At 28.8% G+C, this 23,691-nt stretch overlaps 4 protein-coding genes across 6 annotated transcripts in view; 3 read left to right on the top strand and 1 right to left on the bottom strand.

Annotated features, from left to right (window-relative positions):
• Positions 1–242: 242 nt before the first annotated feature.
• LOC113386145 (putative leucine-rich repeat-containing protein DDB_G0290503) lies at positions 243–5,886 on the top strand. The gene is made up of 5 exons (XM_026623944.1): positions 243–370; positions 2,367–2,475; positions 2,792–3,612; positions 3,724–4,802; positions 5,278–5,886. Exons 1-5 carry the CDS (start codon positions 286–288, stop codon positions 5,884–5,886), a joined length of 2,703 nt encoding a protein of 900 aa, XP_026479729.1. The 5' UTR covers positions 243–285.
• Positions 5,887–6,670: 784 nt separating this feature from the next.
• LOC113385407 lies at positions 6,671–8,021 on the top strand. The gene is made up of 4 exons (XM_026623254.1): positions 6,671–6,772; positions 7,001–7,225; positions 7,435–7,721; positions 7,890–8,021. The coding sequence occupies exons 1-4, from the start codon at positions 6,727–6,729 to the stop codon at positions 7,956–7,958; spliced, it is 627 nt and encodes a 208-aa protein (XP_026479039.1). The 5' UTR covers positions 6,671–6,726; the 3' UTR covers positions 7,959–8,021.
• Positions 8,022–10,649: 2,628 nt separating this feature from the next.
• Positions 10,650–23,691, bottom strand: part of LOC113384490 (40S ribosomal protein S19a-like) — a 49,878-nt gene continuing 36,836 nt past the window's right edge. The window contains exons 1-3 of one of the 3 annotated variants that reach the window (XM_026622202.1): positions 11,435–11,491; positions 11,159–11,229; positions 10,650–11,077 (exon numbers count right to left, since the gene is read on the bottom strand). In XM_026622202.1, coding sequence (XP_026477987.1) covers positions 10,684–11,077; positions 11,159–11,229 — 465 coding nt within the window. In that variant the 5' untranslated portion in view covers positions 11,435–11,491 and the 3' untranslated portion in view covers positions 10,650–10,683. Of the gene's footprint in view, positions 11,078–11,158; positions 11,230–11,333; positions 11,492–23,691 lie in introns of those variants that run through there. The other 2 variants (XM_026622203.1, XM_026622204.1) reach the window with 2 other exon arrangements.
• On the top strand, positions 13,288–15,700 carry LOC113386146. Its single transcript, XM_026623946.1, has 3 exons — positions 13,288–13,456; positions 14,679–14,895; positions 15,180–15,700. The coding sequence occupies exons 2-3, from the start codon at positions 14,724–14,726 to the stop codon at positions 15,698–15,700; spliced, it is 693 nt and encodes a 230-aa protein (XP_026479731.1). The 5' UTR covers positions 13,288–13,456; positions 14,679–14,723.

Raw genomic sequence — 23,691 nt, forward strand, 5'->3', positions numbered from 1 at the left:
GGGTAAACGCAATATCTAGAATAATTCAAAACAGCTGTGACCTAAATGTGACCCCAACTAGTACCCGAAAGCCCCGCGCGATGGCCGCGCTGGTTTTTGTTTACGAAAAAAAAACAAAACAAAGCAAAGGGTGCAGTGCGCGAAAGATGTAACAATGTCAAAATAATATAATATTAATCCTTTCGCGTTTTCGCGATGTCAAATCGAAATCGCGATGACTTCAATAATAGAAGTGATTGGAAGTGATTTAATGGCAGACTAAAATCTTAAAGGATATTGTCAAAAATGAGCAAATCCGCTTCAATATCCGAATCCTGCGGAATCGTCTGCACAGAAGTGTTTGACGAGGCATGCAATCCTTCGCAGGAAGGTAATAAAAGTCGAATTAATTATATAATTTTTTACTAAGTATTTATAGAATTTTGCGTTATTTTTGGTGTATTAATAGCATAACCTATATTTAGTAAAAAATCAATAATTTCCTGTTACGGCGCAACTGTTTAAGTTAGCGCCGGCATATGGAATGTATTTTTGTTACAGGAGGGTTCATATTTTATCTATTTTTAAACTCATTTATTCAATAATGAAATATGCTTAAATTTCAGTTATAATTGAACTGAAAAAATGAATGTCTTTGTAAAAAGTTTTTTTTTATCTTTTTTACAATTAAAAATTTACTTTTCTTATAATAATTGTTTTAGCTATATGTTGGAGTTTTTCACAAAATTTTAAAGAGAGTGTATAAAATATACACAATCATAATTTATACTGAATTATTATGATGAATCATAATTTATTTAGATTTCCGTCCCATTGTTACTTTTTGACTTTTTTGGCATCTACTAGTTTACATCATTTATTAAAGATAATTATTTAGTTAATATTACTACTGATACGTAAAAGTAAGCCATAGTGATATTAATGCAGTGGTTCCCAACCTGTGGGTGCGCAAAGCAAGAGGGGCCTACAGCTATTTCCAAAATATTATTTTCAAAAATAAACCAAACATTTTAAAATGATATAAAAAATGAATAGATAAATAATTATTTTTTATTTACATTTTTACATAAAAATACATATTAATTTGTAATCTGATAATTATTTATAATATAAATTCAAGTACTTATGCAATTAAATTTTTAAAAAACATTTAAAATAGCACAACATTTTTTTTATAAAAAGAGGGGGCAAGTTTGAGCGCTACGAAAAGATTGTGAGCTGTTGTATTAATTTATTATTAGAAAATAATCAAATAATAATTTTATCAGCTATCATATTACTTGCATAAAAATTAATTTCAAATTTAAGAAACTCTAAGTAACGTACTATTTTGAAAAAATAGAAAGATCAATTATTTGAAAATTCAAAAAATTGCAATGAATAAATGAACTGTTATGAAATTGATACACTCATCAGGACCCATAGGAAGTGTAGAGATCTCTCAAAAATGAAAAAAAAAATTAAAAGAAATATTTATACATCATAATTAGGGCGTATGTGATCGATTTTTTAGGGATTTTTGGACCCCCTTAGTGATACGTCGTGATATCTAGAATTACCCCTCTTCTCCCATCAAACAACCTGTATCTTTATTTACGTAAAATTTCGCGAACAATTTTTTTGAATTTACGAAAAAAACGTATTTTTTTGTTTTTTTTTTGTGAAAATCTAGGTAAAAAATAAATACACGTGATATCTTACAACACCTCTCCCTCTCCCTCGTGATTTTTCGGGATTTTTTGTCAAGACCTCTCCCCCCCTGAAAGCCTCACGTGATTATTGAACGCCTTCTTATCTATCCATCACTTTGTCTAAAATTTTCAAGCAATTTAAATTTGAGAAAAATAATTAAAATATATACACTCTTTTTGCTTTTCATCGGAAAACTGATTTAATAAATCATTTAGAACTGATGATAATTTATGATTGATATGATTTTACATTTTTTTAATTTTTTGCTTATATGAAAAATTTAGAAGGTTTTTATTACTTTTTGATTACGAATGTTGGGGTCACAATGACCCATGAGTCCCTTATAATTGATATGGCAAATACAATGCAAAAAAGTATATGAAACTAATAGATAAGTTAATGAACTTAGTAAAGTTCATATGTAATAAATATGAGAAATTATATGTACACAATTCCATATTTTTTCCAAACATAATATTTAAAACCCTCCAAATACTGGATTTTTATATATCTTTTATCAATATCGAATAATAATAATAATCACGTCTGTAAAGTTGGCATCGTCATCGTCGAACCTTGATTTTTTACGAAAATGCTATCCTTTTCACTTCTATAAAAGTTACAACTAAATTGCAAATATATTTTAAATATAACTAATATTAATCAACTTACAGAGATTGACCGTTATGCCTTGAAAATCGGTCTGGATCCTTCCGAGAAACATCTTTACCACCTAGCCAAAGAGGGATTGATGGAACCATTGCCAAAACATTGGAAACCTGTGTAAGTAAAAAAATAATTAATTAGATTGATTTACTTTATTTCAAAACGTAAGATTAGCCCTAAGTAACAACATAGATAAATAAGCAAATAATGGGTAACAATTTAAACCAGTTTATTCAACAAGCAAATGATATATTTTTATCAGATTGCCAATCCCTAGTCAGTATAATAATTTTAAAGTCTAAAGGCAAATCTTATTAGTTGAGAGCGCCATTTGTTTCATGCTCCCAGGGCTTTTCAATTCGCTATGTTTTCTGTAATAATTCTTCCATTTAAGCTGAATCATAATTTGAGTTTTTCAAAATCTAATTTTCAGCTGCGATGAAAATACTGGCGCTTTTTACTATTATAACAAAAACACTCGTCAAACGCAATGGGACCATCCAGTTGACGAAAAATATAGACAGAAGGTTAACGCGGAAAGAGCCAGATTAAAAATGAATTCAAAAATATCTTCGAATCACGAATATTATAAAAATGATCCAACATTAACCAACACCTTTCTCAAATCTAACAAATTTCCAAATACCGAACCCATTCAAAGTTTTGATGCAAAGCCAAAAAGATTAGGCCGCTTTTCTGATAAACATTTTTTACAAAATGCCAGCAAGGCTGAAGTCGTTGAAAAATTGTCCAGTGATTTAGTTGAGAAGAGCGTACATTTTAATTTGGATAAAAATTATAAAATTAGTTTATCAGAGAGTGATGGTGAATCAAAAGTTGCTTCAACAGATAGGTCGGATAGTTATGGTGAAAAGTATGATTTTGATTTTGTAAAGGACATTAAAATTTCTATGATGGATAAATCTAACCTCGAGAAAGACGTTGAAAATGGAGCATCTTCAATTTTGACCTTCAGACCTAATGCTGAAAAATTTAATAAGAATCCTTTCCAAACGGATATTGGCAAAAACACTTTATTACAACCCATTAAGAAAACGGGGTACGTGCAATCTCATGAACAAGATCGGAATGGTGCTAAATTTAAAGAAAATTTAGGAAAATCGGATAGTTTTCCTTATAACGAATCTAGTCAAGATAAATTTCCTAGTCAAGGAACTGTGAAAAGTCTTCAAAGCAGATTTTCTGTCCTGACGAATCCTTTTAAAAAGTTGCCGCCGTTAGGAAATCAAATCGGCGAACAGAAAAATGTTGAGACTGATAATTCCAAAGATGAAAAATCAAATGCTTCCAAATTTGAAGATAAGATAAAAAAATTGAGTGAAAAATTAAATACTGGTTTTGCAGAAGCCACTCGACCTGGTATACGCCAAAAATCAATGAGTGTTGATGGCGAAAGTATACAGAACGATCTTATTAAAAAAACTTTTATAAAAGACAACGAAAAAATTGTGCAAGATGACAGCATGCATTCGCTTTTGAAAAAGTTTGAGTTAAGTAGTAGTAAAAATCGCGATGAAAAGAATGAAATTGATCTGTTAGGAGAGCATGCAATTGATGAACAAAAGTCTGGAATTAGTTTATCTTATTGCAATACAGACATTGGAAGTGATAATAAAAGCAATGCAAGTTTTTCAAATCGCGATGTTAAGAAAACAGCCCAAATGCGTAGAAATTTGTTCTTCTCAAAAATGACAGAAGCGGTCAAAGCGAAGCCCTTATCCATCGATACAGATTCTGAAACTGATAGTTTAAAGAAAAACAAAAAAAGTCATAGGATTATTATAGCAGATGAAGTAAAAATATCTAAACCAAAACATTCTGAGTATTCAGAAAAGTCTATTAGGGAACCACTAAAAGCATTTCCTTTAGAAAGTGACGATTCAACAGCTTTCGACATCTCCATAAATTTATCCAATTCTGAAGACCACTCAAAAATGTCTAACGCAAGAACCAAGCATGATTTAATAGATTTCAGTAAAGATATAAACGACATATTAGACAATAACGTAGACGACATTATTTCTGAGGGTAGTTATGTCAAGCTGTTGATACCTGACAATCTAGATGCCAAAGTAGTAGAAAGTAATTCCAAAACAGTACAAACTATTCCAAAATCTAACGAAAAGAATTTAGAAACAGAAAAATTAGAAAAATCAAACGAAATCAGTAAAACCAGTTCAGACACTTCAGTTGAATCTCAAATCCAATCAAATATGCACAACATTTCAAAGCAGGATGCCAATAATATAAGTATGAAAAGTCTTCTGGATTATGATATAATTGAATTTCCCTTAGAAAAGAAAGAATTAAAAATCGAAGATGTTGCAGTGAGGCAGCTTGCCAAAAGTTCACAAACTGATTTAGAGCAGAAAAAAACTGGTCTTGAGAAGTTCACCCAGACGATAGATATTCCCAATGTCTTGGTAAGTTGCCAAATGCATGATATTGATTATATAAATGTGTTTTAAATTTATAAAGCTATTAATGATGTTTCGTTTTATATAAAAGGTATATTTACAATTTAAATTACTTTAGTCTCAATGTTGTTTGATTTTATTAATTGCATCAACATCAAAAGGTAATCAGCACGATATCCGAATAATATCTGTCTGACGGTTTATAATTTTTTAAAATCGGTACAGGATTTTTGCCAAAAATTAATCATATTTTTTACCATTATTTAGGAGCCAATTCGATAAAATAGAAATGTATCATTGCGTTGTTATGGCAACGCTATGTTAAGGTCCTTTCTTCGTATACCTTGTGTTTTGACAATTTTTAGTACATTTTATATGAAAAAAGCAGCGTAACATAGCATTGCCATAACATTGGACTATTTTGCGGCATAATTAGCCCATAAATGTGATCATTCTACATTATCACAATCATTTTTTTTAGGACGACCAGGAGCGCAAGGACAAGAAACGTCTGGAGGAAAAGTACCGCATGTTGAAAATAAAATACAATAAGTTAAAACGCAAAGCAAACGCTACTGTAATAGCAAACGATCATTTACAAAATGCGGCAAATAAAACTTCAAACTTGCCGAACGAAAACCAAACAAATCAGCAGAATCCAAACAACGGCGACTTATCAGAAAGTGACGACAATTACCGCTACATAAACAACAACAACCACAACGAATCCAGCAATAAACCAACAAAATATGAATGCCTAGAGTCTTTAAAAAAGAATTTACGCAAAATAGACGCTTTGATCGACTTGGTTCCACCAAATCACGGGGATACTTTGCACTACAAATATCCTTTTAAGGATGTTCTAACAGATGATGAGGATATCTCTGCAGCTGGAAGTGATATAAGCTACATTAGACACAGGATTCATATTGAGCAAAAAAATGTGGCGGTTGCCAAAAATGCTTTGAGGAGGGAAGAGGAAAGGATTAAGAATAAAATAAAGAAAATTGCTGGACTTGAACAACTGGCTCAGGTGAATCGTAGATTGCATAAAGATAGACATAAAAAATGGCCATTGTCTTATCAATAAATGTTACTAATGATAAAGTACATCATTGTTATGCATGACATTAAATATAAAATAAAATATTTTTGGCATGCTGTAAGTTGTAATATTCAAATAATGCATGTATGAAACTTCATTTTAGTGATATCAATTTTTGTAAGTAATTTATATTTATAATATATCAATTTTATGTATTCAAGATTATAATTTTAATTCATAAATTATGCTAAATATGATATGCTAAATTTTTTACACGATATTTGGGTATTGCATGTTCATAATTCGTCCTTTGGCTTCTTTCACCCTTTTTCACCAAATTCAAAAGTAATAATTTTATATAAAAAATATTGTTTTTAAATATATATTTATTTTCTTTATTTTTAAAAGTTCTTTATTACTCAGTTAACTGAGTCATACTCATTGAACTCTGTGAACAATTTTATGTCGTCTGAATCGAGGTAAAATTATGCTTTTGAGATGAGGTGCCAAAATATTCAAATATCTTGAATTTTGAGAATATGTTTTGTTTTTCCTTTTCAAAAGCATCAATCTAAATAGCCAATAGTCAAAGTATTATACTTGTGACGAGTGGCTATATATACACTTCAATACGCAAAAATCAGCCACTACTCCATGATAACCATGCAGTTGGTCTGGTCAATAAACAAATACATTTTTGTTGAATCAAGGATTCAAAGTTCAACACAAACTCTTACAGAATAAATTACTTATTCAATTGATTTTAAGTTTTTAATGCTAAAGACAGAAATTATTTCTTAGGAGCAAGAGTCATTAACAGAAGCAGAAGTCGAACTTCACAGAGCAAAAAGCATTTTGCAAGAAAAAACTATAAGATTGCGTCATATGGAAGCATCCCTGCGCCATATCTTGGGTCCTACATCTGGTGCTGGTAATTATTCAACGAAAAAATCCTTTGTATTAAATAAAATAATAGACTGATCAATGAAATGGATTGGAACCACTAAAGGTCCCCGAAATTGAACACGACAAATTTAATTTAGTGCACTAAATTTTCATTATTTCGATATTTGAATTTTGCATTTTTGTTGGTAATTCAAAAATACAAGATGAAAATTTAAAATGGCCAAAAAATCTGATATACTCGTATGTCTATCAGGTGGTGCAAGCTGCGACACCTTGAGTGATATATCTTCCCAGAGTTCAGGACCAGCAAGCGAAAGTGGTCCAGGAACAGGGAGTGCAGGAAAAGGATATTCGCGACCAGTGCGCATGCCAAGCGCTTTTAATCCTGCTGAAGACCATCAGGCACCCGAGCAATATCGGTACCGATCCGGCCGCGATATGGTGCACCATGGGCAGCAACCACAGCAACCCATGCCAGGTAAAAAAATTATATATTAATATAATCGATTTTCGCGAAAAAAAAGAATCATGGTATGCATATTTGTTATATTCTAGTATATTACAATTCACAATTCCGTCCAAAAAATCAAATGCCCAAAGACTTTTGTCTTGAGTGAGAAAGTTAATGGCATCCAAAGTAACATAAGTCATAAATTATGTCATACTCTCAATTATTTATTATTCCAGTTTACCCTGCAGCCCCAATGATATTATGTCCAGGATTATATGTACCCACTACTCCTCTTGGAATACCGAGCATTCAACAGCCCAACATGATGCAAACCATGATGCCAGATGGAATGCCTTATCGTCGTCCTGGTACCTCATTTATACCCCATGTGAACTCGTCACACGACTTGATTATGGAGAATGATATTAATTATCAACAAAATAATGCCAATTGGGAAGAAGGCCTGCAGTGGCTTAAGGATTGGATGAATAGGAAGGATTACGGAAACCTGCATGATGAACCAGTAAGTAAATTTTAATGGATAGCATATAAAAACCTTTGTCCTAAATGAACAATGCATTTATATTCAATATTATTGACTTTTGAGTCCTATGAGCAACGGAAATTTAATTAGAAATATAACTTCAATTTAATTTTTGATTATTTGACTAATTTGCATCATTGTTTACAGAACATTCGAATTGAACAATTCTACCCGAAGAAAACTCTTGGAGGGCATTTAAGGAAACAATCTGTTTAATTGCAGATTTAATGCTGTGCAATTAAAACTTGTTAAAAATAAGTATACTAGTCAAGAAAAAGTCAAACAATATAATATTATTGTAAGTGTTAATGATATAAACACAATTAGTTTTATAGATTTCTTATTTAATTCATATTTTTTAATAATTAATTCTATAATTGTTACGCACACAAATGTGAAATTTCTATCTATTTTCAAAAAATACTATTTATAGTTGACTATTTTGGAGTAGTCTTTCGAGATTTCTATTTTTGTCTATTCTAAAAATATGTGTCTTCTTAATAATTAATAGTTTGGGATTAAATTTTCATGACTGTGAGAAATTATAATATCTCAAAAATAAGATTGTAGGATATATAAGCACAAAGGAATTTATGCAAAAGATATTTTCAATGTTAAATGTTTCTTATATTATACTCGGTTTCAAACTTATTAAAGTAACATACAATTAGTTCTACAGTAAGAAATTAGTCATTGGTAAGAACTTTAAAAGAATTTGCTAAACGTGACTTGTACTATTTTCTAATATTTTATATTCGTAAGAAAAGAGTATTATTGAATATTTATGAATCAAGCATTTATAATGAAAGTATAAATGATGAATGTAAGGAAATATATACACATAATACCAGTTGAAACTTATTAAAACTGAAAGTAATTTACAATTATTCTTTGAAGGAATTAGTCAGATCTCATTTTAGACATTTAAACTGAAAGTAATTTACAATTATTTTTTGAAGGAATTAGTCAGATCTGATTTTCTTTTTTTAACGACTTGCAATTTATCAACCCGTATTAGTAATCTAACATTTGTTTTGTAAAATAACACTAAAAACTTTAATTATAAGAGTATACTGCTAGAGATACTCAGGGTAATTTAAAAATAAAATATAATTTGTAAGAACACAATGAAATATCTCAAAAATGGAATGTATTAAATACATAATATATTATATTCCTCAAAAAATTTAATTTGCTATATATATAATTAATAATCATTATTTATTTTATAATTTCTATATAAAACATGAGATAAAATAAAATAGACTTTAGGTCTATCTTAATAAAATAATTATTCGATCCAATATTTTCAGTTTCTCTGTTTTTAAAAATTTATGAAAGCATTTAAAGATAGTTCGAATAATTGTGTCACATTGAAATAAATATAATAGTGCAAATGAGTTTCAAACTAACATTTCGATCAATGCAAATCATTTTCAGCAAATTCAAATGTTCTTTGTCGATGTATCAAAAAACATTCATATACTATACGTAATAAACTTGTAAATGTAAAAGAATGTTAATCAAACTTTCAATCAGTAACACTGATTAGTAGTTATACATAGTATTTAATATTTAATAAAAACCCGATAATAGAATCAATATTACTTAAATATGCGCCAAAAGCATAATATATTTATGTAACCAAAATTAATTTTGGTTGAATTTGTGATAAAATGGTACCTTTTTTCAATATAATGGAATCGATTGATTTTGGAATATATAAAAGAATTCATTTGTGACTGAATTATGTTGTAACCATAATCAAGTAGACTTGAAGTACAATCATTTATTGATACAGATTATATATAGATGTTATTTTTTAATTTATAGACGAATATATTAACCAAAATTTGGCATCTGTTCCATTTAATAAATGAACGTAAATATAGATAGAAATAATGCACTGAGAAATATACTGTCCGTAAGAAATTATTTGTTTCATTTAAAAGAAGGAAATTATTTATTTATTTAAAAAATACATCTAACTTAACTTTGGCGTAGCATTGAAATTTCCCATTAACAAAATATATTAAAACTTTAATAAATATAATACCAAAGTCATGCCATAAAAATTATTGTTTAAAATGTAAAGATGTCTTATAAATATTCTAAATTATACAGATATATGTTAACATTTTCAGAAATTTCTCTGAAAGTGTTTTGAAGATGATTTACATTTTTCAGTAATTAGTAATTTACTTGATTATTATATCAGTAAGTCAAGTAAATTTTTTAATTAGAAATACCCAAAATTGTTATCTTTCAATAGGTATCAAGACTTTTTGATTATTATATTGTTCAAGGGTGTCAATTGATAAAAGTTTTCATAAAAAATAGGTATTTCTAATTATCACTAGTGTTTGTAAAAAAGAAATGTGAACTTACTGATTTAGTTAAAGATGATAACTAGTTTTCACTTATTCAGAGCACATGTTGCTTCAACAAATTCACAAAATATACTAAAATATTTTGTTCCTATGATCCTGATTCATTTAATAATTTTCTATATATATGAACTTGTTCACAAAAATCTGAAACACAAGCAATTTGAATTTAACAATATATATTGAAAAACATGTAACTTGCCAAATTATATTAACTCTCACAAAAAGATTTGAGAGATGGATCTATATATAAATACTACAATGAGCTTACTTTTATTATATTTATTTGAAGTTATTAGGCAACCATATATGATTTTAATATTTAAAGCAGTAAGTGCTTTATGTGTAAAATTAAGAGTAAACAAAGTATGTTTGAAGGATTTTTTTTTAATTCAAAAGCTAACGAGTACAATGAAACATCGATTTATTTTACAAATCGAGTGAGCATTTTCATTGTTAAACACCAGAAATAGTGTACACTGAAATAATGTAAGATCTATATGAAAATGAAAGAAACTCGTAGATCTTATTTTTTATTTATATATAAACATGATTTACAAAACAATAGGACCAGTGGTGTCTTTTCTTGCCCTTTGTTTAGCCCTAACTTGGGCAGCGATACGATCTAAATCACGTCTTCCCTGAACGGTAAGCTTGCGGCCACCATCTGGGTGTTTCTCAACCAATTTCAAAGATTCCAAAGCTTGCAATGCTTTGCGTGCAATACCTCCTGATGATTTGTGGAAATGTGAAGGAGATACTCCATTACGTTTACGTCCTCCGAACACTTTAGCTACGGATCCTACACCAATTGGTGAACGGATGTAGATGTGTCTAACTAAGGCTGCACAACGTACATAAAACCAGTCGGGGTCATAAGGAGCCAACTCCTTGAAAATTGCGGTCTTTACCAAGTCCATGTGCTCTGGGACCTTTAGTTTTCCAGATCTGTCACAGAATAATTTGAGGTTAGGATAAATTATACCCAGGTTCTGTTGATATTTATATAGAAGCTTAAATAAAACTTACTTTTTTAAGAAGACAGCGATCGCCTTGACGACCTTGTCTTGTTCAACATCCTTAAGAGTTACAGACGGCATCTGAAATTATAAAAATGTAATCAAACACACGACACACCACACAAAATACAACACGTATATAAAGTGTAAGACTTTATACTGAAAGCTATCACTTATGCACGTACTTCAAAATATTTCTAAAATACTTTTTTAAAATAAAATTATACAATTATAATACAAAGTAAACTTAATATTGATCACAATACTTAGACAGAAAATAACTTGCCTTGCTATCGCAAACGACAGAAGCGGAAAGACATTTTTCGTCAAGGCTTGCCAACACTAATTTTATTTTGTTCGCACATTTAGTGTTACCAGATCAGTTAAAAAGGAAAGGGATTAGTTGACCGGTTCCATCATAGATGGCACTGCGCAATTGTTGGAAAAGTGACTAAAAACTGATATTTGAATATCAAACCGATATTTAAATATCGGTTGCCAAATCAGTTTTAAAGCTAATTTGGCAATAATAATAAAAATCCAAATTTGTAGATTATAATAAAAAAAATTAAATCCTAGAAAGAATTTTGCAACAAATAATTAGTTTTATATTAAACGTCTCATCAGAATTCGAAAAATATATTGATTTATAGATTACATAGAAATAACATATTTTTAACAGAAATATTAATTTTAAAAATCAGATCAACTATTAAATTTAATGATACGTATTTTATTGGGTTGGCAACTAAGTAAGTGCGGATTTTCTTGTAGATTTGTAGAAAATCAAAGACATATTTTCATGGAACTAAATATAACTATGTTCTGTAATGTATTGTCCATATTGATCAATGAATTTTTGTCAGCAAAAGACTGAATCCATGTACAATTTGACACCATCATAACGATTAAATTGTTTAAATAAAATGATATTTGTTTTTATTAACTTCCCGAAGGAGAAGTTTATGTTTTTATCAAAAACTCCGATTCGCTAATTTTAAGGCTTCTCGACGTTTTAAGCCATTCTGAATCAAATGACAACAAATTTGAAAAAAAGTATGTGTGTGTTTGTATGTGAATAGATTTTTTGCCGTAAATCGACGTTTTCTCAAAAACGGCTGGACCGTATTCGAAAATTTAAAAGCCATTCTACAACTAGTATTTATCAATATTGCGCGACAATCAGCCAAGCAGTTTCTTTGCAAATAGCAGAAAAGTATAAACAATTTCGTCCACGTTTTAGCTCGCAATTCTGAATTAATTTTGAAATTTCAAAAACCGTTCGAAAGATATTGGTTGGGAATCGTGCTGATTAGTTTTTGGTAAAGATCGGTTTTCTTGTAATAAAGTGTTAAATTTTCTTGCCGATTTGTATGAACCTTTTTTCGGCAATAAATATCATGGTCTTAAAGAACATACTAAAATGTTACGGCCTTACGACAAATAGTTTAATGTTAATTCATCAAAGTTTGAGAAAATATTATAGTCCAAATTTGTGTCAAAAAATGTTTTTGTGATGTGATGGGTTAAACGTTAAATCAATTCATTGAAATTTAAAATAATGAGCTACAATTTTAGAGTTTAGAAGCACACGTGTTTGTGCACTATGATTAATATATAATTACAGTTAATTTAGATGTGTTTGAGAAAATTCTGTTGGGAAACGCAATGTTTAGATTTAATTGAAAGCGATAACTTTATTTTCGAAATAAATTGTTGAAAATTTTATCTAAATATCTAAATTTTAATTTCGATTGATTGAGTCAATTTTTACACATTTCGGGAAGTTCATGCAACTTGCCTTAAGGCTAAATGCTACTTGCAACTAGTTCTAAGGTAAAATTAAATATAATTTAGTTTAAAATATCAATATAAATAAGTTGCAAATAATAAGATATAAAAAATGTCAATGATTATACATCCAATAAGACATTTTGTACAAAAACTTTCAGCACTTTATTGCAGTTGCAGTTGGAACTGATCATGGATAAATAAACTGCCATCTTGATGCAGTTGGAACAAACCATATACTCTTCTTTTATCTATGGAACAAACCTTATGCAAGTGCATAAACACGTGTGATGGAACGAAAGTGAATGTTACGTTTAATCCGTTTACGTCGTTATTATAAACAAATTATTTTACTTTAGTTGTCATCCAAAACCATTCGAACGACGCGAAAGTTATGAGCAATTCTGATATAATCGTATATATGAACTATAGCAAAATTACGAAATAAATTTCGTACAGAAGTTGAAAGGTTGTATAAAGAAAACAGTCGCCGAAGTAATTGATATAGAAATAAAAGGTAAAGTATGTTGAATAATGTTTACCACATGTCAATTTATCATGTAAGTTAGTTATTACTTGTAATCATGTCTAGGAATCGGAATGACAATCCTGCTAATGTAGTTACTATATTTATATATTATTTACTTATACATAAGTGATCAATTATTTACGCAATTATTGAGCATACATATTGGTATTTTAGTAAATTTAATCTTTCAGTAATCATTGAAATTAGAATTCCTTCACAACACGCTTTAGCCCACAAGATTTTTGACTTCATATTTAATTTAATAGCCGACTAAAACTTGGGTGAATTTTATTTTGAAGAATCTAATTATTGTTTAAAGCAATTGTTGAACAGTAGTGAATTTATTAATTATGATAATATGAACTTAACATATTTGCTTCATTTTAATTACAATAACGATGAATTTTATGGAGAGAAATTTAGAAGTTAGCGAAATAAATGTTATAGGGTGTATATTATTATTATTATTATTATAATTATTATATTACTTTAGTATATTATAATATTAGTTTATATATTATAATAGTGTGCCATGCGTTTGATTTAATCAGTATGGCATTTTGTATGAAACATGAGAATGTGCCTTGTTTTGCCGATAAATGTATGAGTATGACTACGTTGCATTGAGTTATATTGTGTTTATTATAATTAGGCAATAGTCAGCTAGCAACATATATATATATATAATATATATATATATTAAGATAAAATTGAGATTGAAATATGAACACACTACACTCAGTTTTTTGCACAAACTTTGTTTTATAAGATTACCTATGTTTAGAGACTAAGGTTTGTCTCATCTTTAGTAATGTCAATAATTATACAGTAAAATGTAGAATTATTGACAATTTATAAAATATTAATTATAAATTATGCTTAATTAAGGATCGACTATCAACCTTCAGTTAAAGGCGTGATCATATATATTGAAAGGGTTAAAAGTTAGTAGTCGTAGATAGATAAATAGTTGATAATTTATAATTAATTTATAGTGTGTTAATTATTATACTTTTTACTGTAAGAATATATACTGAAGATGAGCCTTAATCTAAATGTCTGCAATCTTATGTAATAAAGTTTGGACAAAAAACTAGTATTATCAAATGCATTATGTTCATATTTACATCTTAATATTTGTGTGACTCATAATATATATATATATATATATATATATATATATATATAACTTAGTTACTTATTTTTGCAGAAAAATTTAGAATATCCAAATATTTCCAAAAGTTTTAATTCCATTATGATCTACATAATCGACAGTGCTTCAATTATTCAAGAAGTACGTAATCATCCATGTATATGGGATACAACAAACATTCATTATCAGAATGAGCGAGTTTGTGCTTACGCTTGGAGGCAAATAGTTTATAAAATTATGCCAAGAATACCTCCTGAAGACCATAGAAGAATTTGTGAGTCAATATTACTTGATTTTTTCATTTGCTCGAATAATTCCAATAAATTTCTCTGTACACATTAGTACATGCTTTGTTCATAAAGTAACCATCACTTTTAATGTTTAATTTTAACATGCCGACTTAAAAATAAAATATTTAAATTGTATATCAGAAGGCAGTAAATGCTCCTTCAGTAAAGTTGAAATTGTTTCATCCAAGCTATTTATTATTACTTGAAATTCTGAATTTACTTATCTATTACATATGTATATTTGCATTTAAAATATTTATTATTACAGTTTGTTCTGTTAAACGACGTTGGAGGAAAATGGTAAACTCTTTCATAAAATACAGATCAAGAAGAAAGTTGGAACTGCTTGATCATAATTCAAATGTGTATCAACATTATGATCTATTATCATTCTTGAATAAAATAATTATAAATAATCCAGATAATAAAAGGATATTCACTTATTCAGGAACAAAACCCAAATACTCAGAGTCTTTGATTGATTCTGATTGTGAAATAATTGACAGTTCAGATGATGAGAAAGAATCTGTGAAAACAAATGGAATAAAACATGAACCAGTTGACAATAATGAAAATGGTCCTGCCCAAACGGACACTGATATTTGTGCTGATGATTCAGCCTTTTTTTCATCGTTGAAACCGATTTTGAAAGAATTTACAAAAGATCAAAAAGATCTGTTTACATCAAAAGTCTTAGACGTTGCTAAGAGTTTACAAAGCATAGGAGGCGTTAACGAAACTAATGGAGAATTAGTTAATGAGATGCTGGACATCAATCGTTCTAATTAACTCAAGAATGATTTAATTTTTCATTATGATTCTAATACTGTTATGAATTGTGTAATAAGATTTTGAATACAAAGTTTACTTTCGTTTATTCCTTCATATGAAATATATTTAACTTTAGTTAAAAGTTTGAAGTTGATTTTTTTTGTATACTCTATATTTACTAATAAAATATATTATTTTCAATATAATGAAATGTTTCATTTAATGTAAGGTAATTGAAGCTATTTAAGCATATAATAATTATCATTTAGTATATTAATATACTTTAAACTTTTTATGTAAAATGTAACAAATGATATTTTAATGCAATTTTTATTTGTGAAATTAACATTGATAAAATATATTGATGTGGCAGAATTATGTTTAAAGTTCGCCACAGAATATATTACATTTTTGTATAAATTCAGGCAAAATATAAAGTATAATAGTAAGAGAGTGTAGTATTTGGCTTTCGGAAGATTGTGTGTAATTTATATATCATAAATATATATTAAATAAACAAATAAACATTTGTTAGTGCATAGAAAAGTTTTCCAAGTCGTAGATTTAAATAAAAATGATTCTTCGAAAACCTGAAAATGATAGGTTTGATATTTTGATAAATATTTAGAAATAAATATTTGATAAATATTTTTGTAAAATTACAACACTAATAAATTAGTTACATATAGCTTCAAAACATAATTTAAAAAAGTATTAGGTAAATCGTCTGATGTAAAAAATTTGTGAATACTCTTTCATTTCATATATTTTGAATATTGTTACACGAAACAAAATTTTCTGAAACTTGATATTTTTGAAAAGAAACATGATTTTAAAGTTTTTATAAAAAAAATTACAATACTTTTTTAAGGATATGATGTAACAGAGTAGATTTCAAAGTTTTTAGTAATATTATTGTTAATGTTCATATTGCCTTTTCCAATTTATAAAATGTTAAATTTAAAGCAACTTTTTAAATTTAAACTTCATAAGACTTTAATTTCGAAATATAATGAAACTTTCAAAAAAATTTATTATAAATGAAAATTCAAAAACGCGGTTCGAAAAATATCGTTTGTGATTTTCAAATTTGGAATCTTGGTTACTGATTTTTGAAGATTTTTTAATTAAATTTAACATGGCGATAGTGTTCATGATGTAAACGAATATCCTAAAATATTAGAGGCCTACGAAAAATAGTTGAATTATAGCAAATCATTAAAGTTTGGATTAATGGGCTGTGCTTTTATGGCGTAGAAGCGCATGCTATAAGTCTTTTTAAAAAATATACACCTAGTTACTTTCGTTTTACGTTTTCGATTATTTTGCATAATTATGCATGTCCATTATTCAAGCAAATGCACATTCAAATCAAATGTTTGCAATTTATTTTATAGAATTCGTGCGTCTGACTTTGCGGATGTTCTTTGGGACGTGATACGATTTTATAATTAGGAATTATGGATGAGGATCGTTTGTTATGTAGCAACATGCTCACTAATTATTTTCTACATTTTTCATGTTTTCTTTTGATGTCGAAGCCTTTTGTAACCATCACGATGATATATATGAGGTGAAATATGCGCCATGTAAAAACTAAAACATGCCAGCCGCGCATTTTTTTTATCAATGCAGAATATTACATATATTTAATAAGAATTCAGGTTTAAAATTTCAGCCAAATTGTACTAAATAGAAAATAAGCTTCAATATCACGCGAACTAGTTGTTAGTGGCATTTTCCCATGAGGCAAGTTGCATGAACTTCCCGAAACGTATATATAATCAACTTAACCAATAAGAATTGAGATTTAACTATTTAATTAAATTGTTCAACTGATCATTTCGAAAATAAAATTGTCGTTTTCTCATAGTCAAACATACTTTAAACAATTAACTTAAGTATATTAACTTTAAGTATTATAATATCTGTAATTTTATAAATTAAATTAATTTATTTAACACATTTAATTCAACTATCATCCATCAGGACAGTATTTGCTTGAAAAATGCTGTTAGGTAGTTTTGCTTATAATTAGGTGTAATTATCATTATGGGAAAATGCACGGAAATGCTGGTGTTGATTCTAATTAGAATCATTTAAGCGCGCGGCTTAAAATAAATTACTCCAAACTTTTATGAAATATTATAGTTTATTTATTCATTGTAGGTTTATAATATTTTAAAATTTTAGACCATAAAATCTATCGTAGTGCAACTTTTCATTAAAATCGTCTAAAATTTTTAGCTGATCTTGATAAAAAATTAGTCAACACGGTTTCCAAAATTTCGAGAGATGAATAGGATAGGATGAATAGCTTACTTATGGTTTCTCATTTTTCAAAATAGGTGGAGGATTTTTTGCAGAGACTTTGACAAAAAATGGTGCACTTCTTTACAAATTTAAAAAACATGTCTCGGACGATCTTCTTGCAAAATTAATCAACGCCAGTCCTTATCGAGTTTCAGCCGTAGCAAAAATAAAGTGAAAAATCTTACATTCGCACACACATATTTTTTCATATTTGGGGTCAAACGACTCAGAATCACTGGAAACTTCGAGAAAACATTGAATAAGATAAACGTATTTTTTGGCAAAAACATAAATCAAATCTTCTCCTTCTGGAAGCATTTCACGAGCTCAACATCTTTGGATGCACATAGTTTTTCCGCCCAATAATGGCAATCTGAATCAATTTGCTTTTTATCTTTGCCATTATTGCGGCATATGTATAATGAATTGCTGATGATAATTTAGTGCCATTATCTTCTACCGCTTGAAATGCATTACGCCAATGCATTAAATCAGATTTAAAAAACTTCCAATTTGAATCATGGTTGAGTGCACAATTTTAACAGAACGATAATGTCTGAATATGGTATGAAAATACGACGCAAATGTCCAGATATAGTCAAAGGGTAAAAGACCATCTAATAGTAAAAGACCATCTAATAGTAAAAGACCTACATATTCAGAAGTATATTAAATTCAGAGGTCCCGGGTTCAAATCCTGCTTTGAGCAGCTGGATGTCAAGCCGTAGTGAAGGTTTTTTGGTTGAAACAATTCGAAGATATTTTGATCTTCTGCAAAATTTTAATTATTTTCGAAGATGTTTCAGAGTTAGCTTAGTCATTTTAGGTACATTTTTAAAATTATTTTTCTTTGCTTAAGAATCATTGAAACTTATATAATCCCAATGCGGGTTTCCGCGCATTTTCCCATATAATGATAATTACACCTAATTATAAGCAGAATTACCTACCAGCATTTTTCCACAACTTTCTAAAAATTATACTAATATATATGCAAATGCAATTATACATATACTGATTTAGTCAAATATTTACTTTATTTTACTCATGTCGGGAAATTTATCGTGCAACTTGTCTCAAGGCAAAAAGCAACTCACATCTAGTTTATTTATTCATTAACATCACAAATAATTTTGTTTCTAAATTTCTAAATTTCCTGTTAATTGCGATACAATCTGGGTATTTTTATTGCTGCAATTGATATATCAAAATAAATCTGTGTAATTTCATTGAAGAAGGTCGGTTTGATTCACAAGGATACTGTTAATATAAATTGAATCAATTAATTCATAAATAAAATATAAAAAATGCGCTGATATTCACGCATACGCGAAGATTTGCCATGAAAAATCTTCTTGACCCCATTTACATATTTATATTTTGCGCTGATTATCAAAGAAACGAAGAATTCATTAAAACTGGCGCTAATTATCGTAAGTATATTTTCCGGTTAAAATTTTAATTTTATTGTGAAATTATTCACAACTTCCATCTGAACAACACTGATTTTAGAAGGTGATAAGTAATAATGAAGTAATCTTTAACTTCCTGATGGAGAAGTTCTGCCAGAAAATCCGACTTGATAAATTTATTTTTTTCAACGCTTCAAGTCATTCTGACAAAGTTTTAGAGAAAAAGAGACTAAATTTTACTAATTGTAATTAAGATATAATTAAGTGGTAAAATACAAGTACATGTATACAAATATTTAATCCAGAATCTCCAAATCTTATATATAAAAATGAAGCTGTATTTCAAATGTCCGAATAAAACTCGAAAACGGCTGAATGGATTTGGCCAGTCTTAGTCTTGAAAAATTCGTGCCAATCCAGAGATTGTCCAAAAGGTGAGATAATATTTCAAATCTGCGTAGAAACTTTACATTTTTAATTTGAAAATTTTTGTTGAAGCGTAATGTAAATAAAACAATGGACGGTGGCTAATACTTGAAATGTCAAACGTTTTTGACAGATGATGTTCGATTATGTTTAATAGGATGTTTAGGTGAATATTATTTAATTATGATTAAATTGTAGCAAGTAGTTTTGTTTGTGGTTTTATTTACATACAAAAACGTTAGTAAACGGGCCGCAAGTGTTACTAGAAAAAAATCAACTTTTTTGAAATGTCAATATGAAAATGCACTTTTTGGCATATTTTTCTCAAACACGGTGCTCTGAAAGATCTCATTTGTATAATTATATACATATTGGTATTTATAAAACATTTTCTAGGTTATATTATTTTTTATTTATGTTATTTAAATTCAGAACCTAAATTTGGTATCGATCAAATGGACATTTTGTCGAATAACATTTTTCCAGTTATAATTTCCCAGAATTTATCGCACAATAGATAGTAATATATGAAGGCCCGGGATTAAAAAGGTCCACCACCGATGTGCCAAAAATCAGTAAAGTTAAGCATTGTTTAACAATAATATTTGAAAGTAGAGGAAAAAAGATGTATAGCCAGCTACAACCTTGTTTTGAAAACGATAATCTTTGAAATGGGAGAGATGAACGGTAGTCTTTGAAAATCCATAATAAAAGTATTTTCTTCCGTTGATAGTTTTAGCATTAGTTAAAAATGTAATTATTTTGTAAAATACCTTCAAAATTATAATAAGGCTTTAAACCTGCCCGTTACAAGTTACCCCGCATATAGGATAAAAAGGTCTAGATAACAAATTTTTGGAAGACACCAAAAAAGCACATTTCTACAATGATGAAGTAGAAGTCAGTTTACTGAACGTAGTCAGATAATTGTTCGTTTGATATGTCTTATTTGTTGTGATATAATTGATATGGTTTTCACAATATAGTTTATATTTGCTCAAAGTCAAATTGGACCTTTGTGCCTCGCCCTGCTCTACATATATACTTTTTATTAAATTTACTTTAATTCATCGAATGTAACTTGATACTTTTCAAAAAGCAGGTCAAAGAAGAAATACTTAATTCATTTTTTATCTCTCCTCGCAAAAATTTGAAAATTTTGTATAAGCTCAGTAGTATTATTCACAATTATACACAAAATTCAGAATCCAAAAAGAATCTGAAAAACTTGAAACGTAATTAATAAGCCGAAAGACCAAAAAAACTCGGATTGGATTATACGATGTTTTCTGTAGAAAGTGTATAAAACTTGCAGTTTGATTGTATTGACAAAATATAGACTGGGGGTTTATTGTTTTTATAATACCTAATTGTATACAGCATTCAAACAACACATCCTTATGCACTTTAAGTATTAATATTTTTGATTCTCTAGAAATGGTTTAGAATATACCTTATTTAGCAAAACGACGTTTGCCGGGTCAGCTAGTATGAAATAAAATTGATAGAAAAATTCAATTCTTTACAAAAGTTATACACATCATTGAAGGTAAAGTAGAAGAACTAAAAGATTTGGAGAAAGAAGAAAACTGATAGTTGATGGTTGCCGAAAGAAGAGAAAATACAGGGAACTGGAAGCTGATGCGTAGGACCAGGAAGTATGAAAGTAGAAGAAAACTAAACTAGTGGTGCATGGCATCGTGCCTTAAGGCAAATTGCTGGAACTTCCCGTACCAAAAATTATTTTTTTTAAATTCAAGATAAAATTCATGGTTGTTAGTTAATTCCACAAGAACTGCTTGTACGATTTAAATGAGATCTGTTTCATTTAACCAAATATCATACTCCTGGTTCTTAATAAGTGATTTGTTTCGTTTATTATTTTTGACTTGCATAACAAGTCGTTATCATCAACTGATATCACATGTACGATAGTTGTCCATTTCCATTTCGAACTCAGGTGCATGCAACGGCACATGGCACAAGTAACAGCAGAGTTAGCCTTGGAAACAAGCGGTCGTCGCATAGAGAATGAAATTAACATACGTGTTTACATGGAAATAAGAATTTTTATGTTGAACCGAGGAATTTATGCAATTTTTATATCTTAGATTTTATTAACTTTGTAATAAGAAATTTGCAAACGAAAATCATGTTTACGTTCCAAGGTGCAGAGATCATTTATGGGCCCTTAGAACAACTGGATGTACGTTGTTTGTGAATGTTGAAGGGGTGAAGTCAAATTTAGTCATCAGAGACGTTGTTGGAAATATAGATAGCAATATGTTTTCAAGTAAAAATAGTCAATGCTATTTTTGCTAAACCAATAAAAAAAGTCAGCCCTTTTAGATAAATCTAATAATAAAATCATCAAATATGGATTAACCATTAAATTATTATTAACCATTAGGTTACCATCTAAAGAGTACAAAGTAAAGAGAAGTTTCAGCCCAACAGCTTATAGGACATAAGGTTCTAATTGCTGTTAAGATATGATAATAAAAAATTACAAACGTTGTCGTTTTTGACGATGGTAAAGCAGTCTTTTAATAAATATTTTACATAGAGTAAAGCAGGGCTTAAAGGTCTGGGTCTGAAAAGTTCCACTACATCAGTTATCTAAAAAACAAGTAAAGTGTGGTAGTATTTATCGATACTATTTTAAAGGAGAGGGAACAAGGTCTATGACCAACCATCGTTTTAAGTTGGGCGTCGTCGAAATCAGGAGATAAAAAGACATACATATTGCTAATTTTTTGAGCAACATATTTTTTCGTTGTTAGTTTTGTTGGTTTTGAGCGCTGTTGTTTAGTTCACGATACCTGAATATGATTTTTAAATATACGTTATTAAATTGATTGATGTATTGTTATTTTTAAGCAGGATTCAAATGTTTTTTTTATATACAACCTCTAGAGTAGTTCGCATGCGTTTGGGAAAAAAGGTATCACTTAAACATACACTGGCTAAATATAAACGATGATAAAATCGTAAATCAGAAAGTAAAATAAGTTCGAAAAAACAATTTTATAAGCGATAAATTAAATTAAAATTATTAAATTAATTATTGTTATTCCAACTCTGATGACAAATTCTTCAGACAAAGTTCCATACAAAGTTTGTATGCAGTGTGATTTTTGTAAAAAATATACCCATGGAATATGTATTTCAAACAAAAGTTGTATTTATTAGTAATAATTGTATTTCAAAAAAACCTGAGCCTGATATGACAAATTGCACGGTAAAACGCCGAAGCAAAATTTATGATAGTAAGAATTGATAGAGATTTTATTAAATTAATTATTTATTATGTTCAAGTATTTAGATTATAATTTTTTTATTCAAGCTGATAATTAAACAGCATCGCATTGATTGAATACAGTAGCTAATATTCCGTGAAACTCTTTAAGATTAAAAATAAAATAGTGGTCTTTTTTGCCCTCTGAGTGTCCCTTTTTAAAACGCCTATGAGAGAAAACGCCTATATGAGAACCAAATGACAAATTTTAGAAAAATAGCACCATAGTTCGATGGTTGTTATGTTGAGATGTGTTATTCGCTATATATGTAGTTTATATTGTTATAGTTGTTATAGTTTTAGTTTTTTCAGTAAAATTGTTATAAATAAAATTGGTCCTTAACCCTATTTTTGTCAACTTATATATGTGGTATATAAATTATTAAAATACTAGAAGAATAATATGGCAGACAAGCAGATAAGAAAAGGAATCACAGTAATAAAATGTTGCAATATTTCGGAACAGAACCTTAAAAAGTTTTATCGAATATGTTTATATTATCAGTGAATATCTCATCCCATTCGACCCGAACCTAATAAAAATCATCGGCAGATCCAGT

The sequence above is a fragment of the Ctenocephalides felis genome, unplaced genomic scaffold (assembly GCF_003426905.1).
Source record: "Ctenocephalides felis isolate EL2017-DRISC unplaced genomic scaffold, ASM342690v1 CF-g0.4_SCAFFOLD_03571, whole genome shotgun sequence".
Classification (NCBI taxonomy): Eukaryota; Metazoa; Arthropoda; class Insecta; order Siphonaptera; family Pulicidae; genus Ctenocephalides; species Ctenocephalides felis.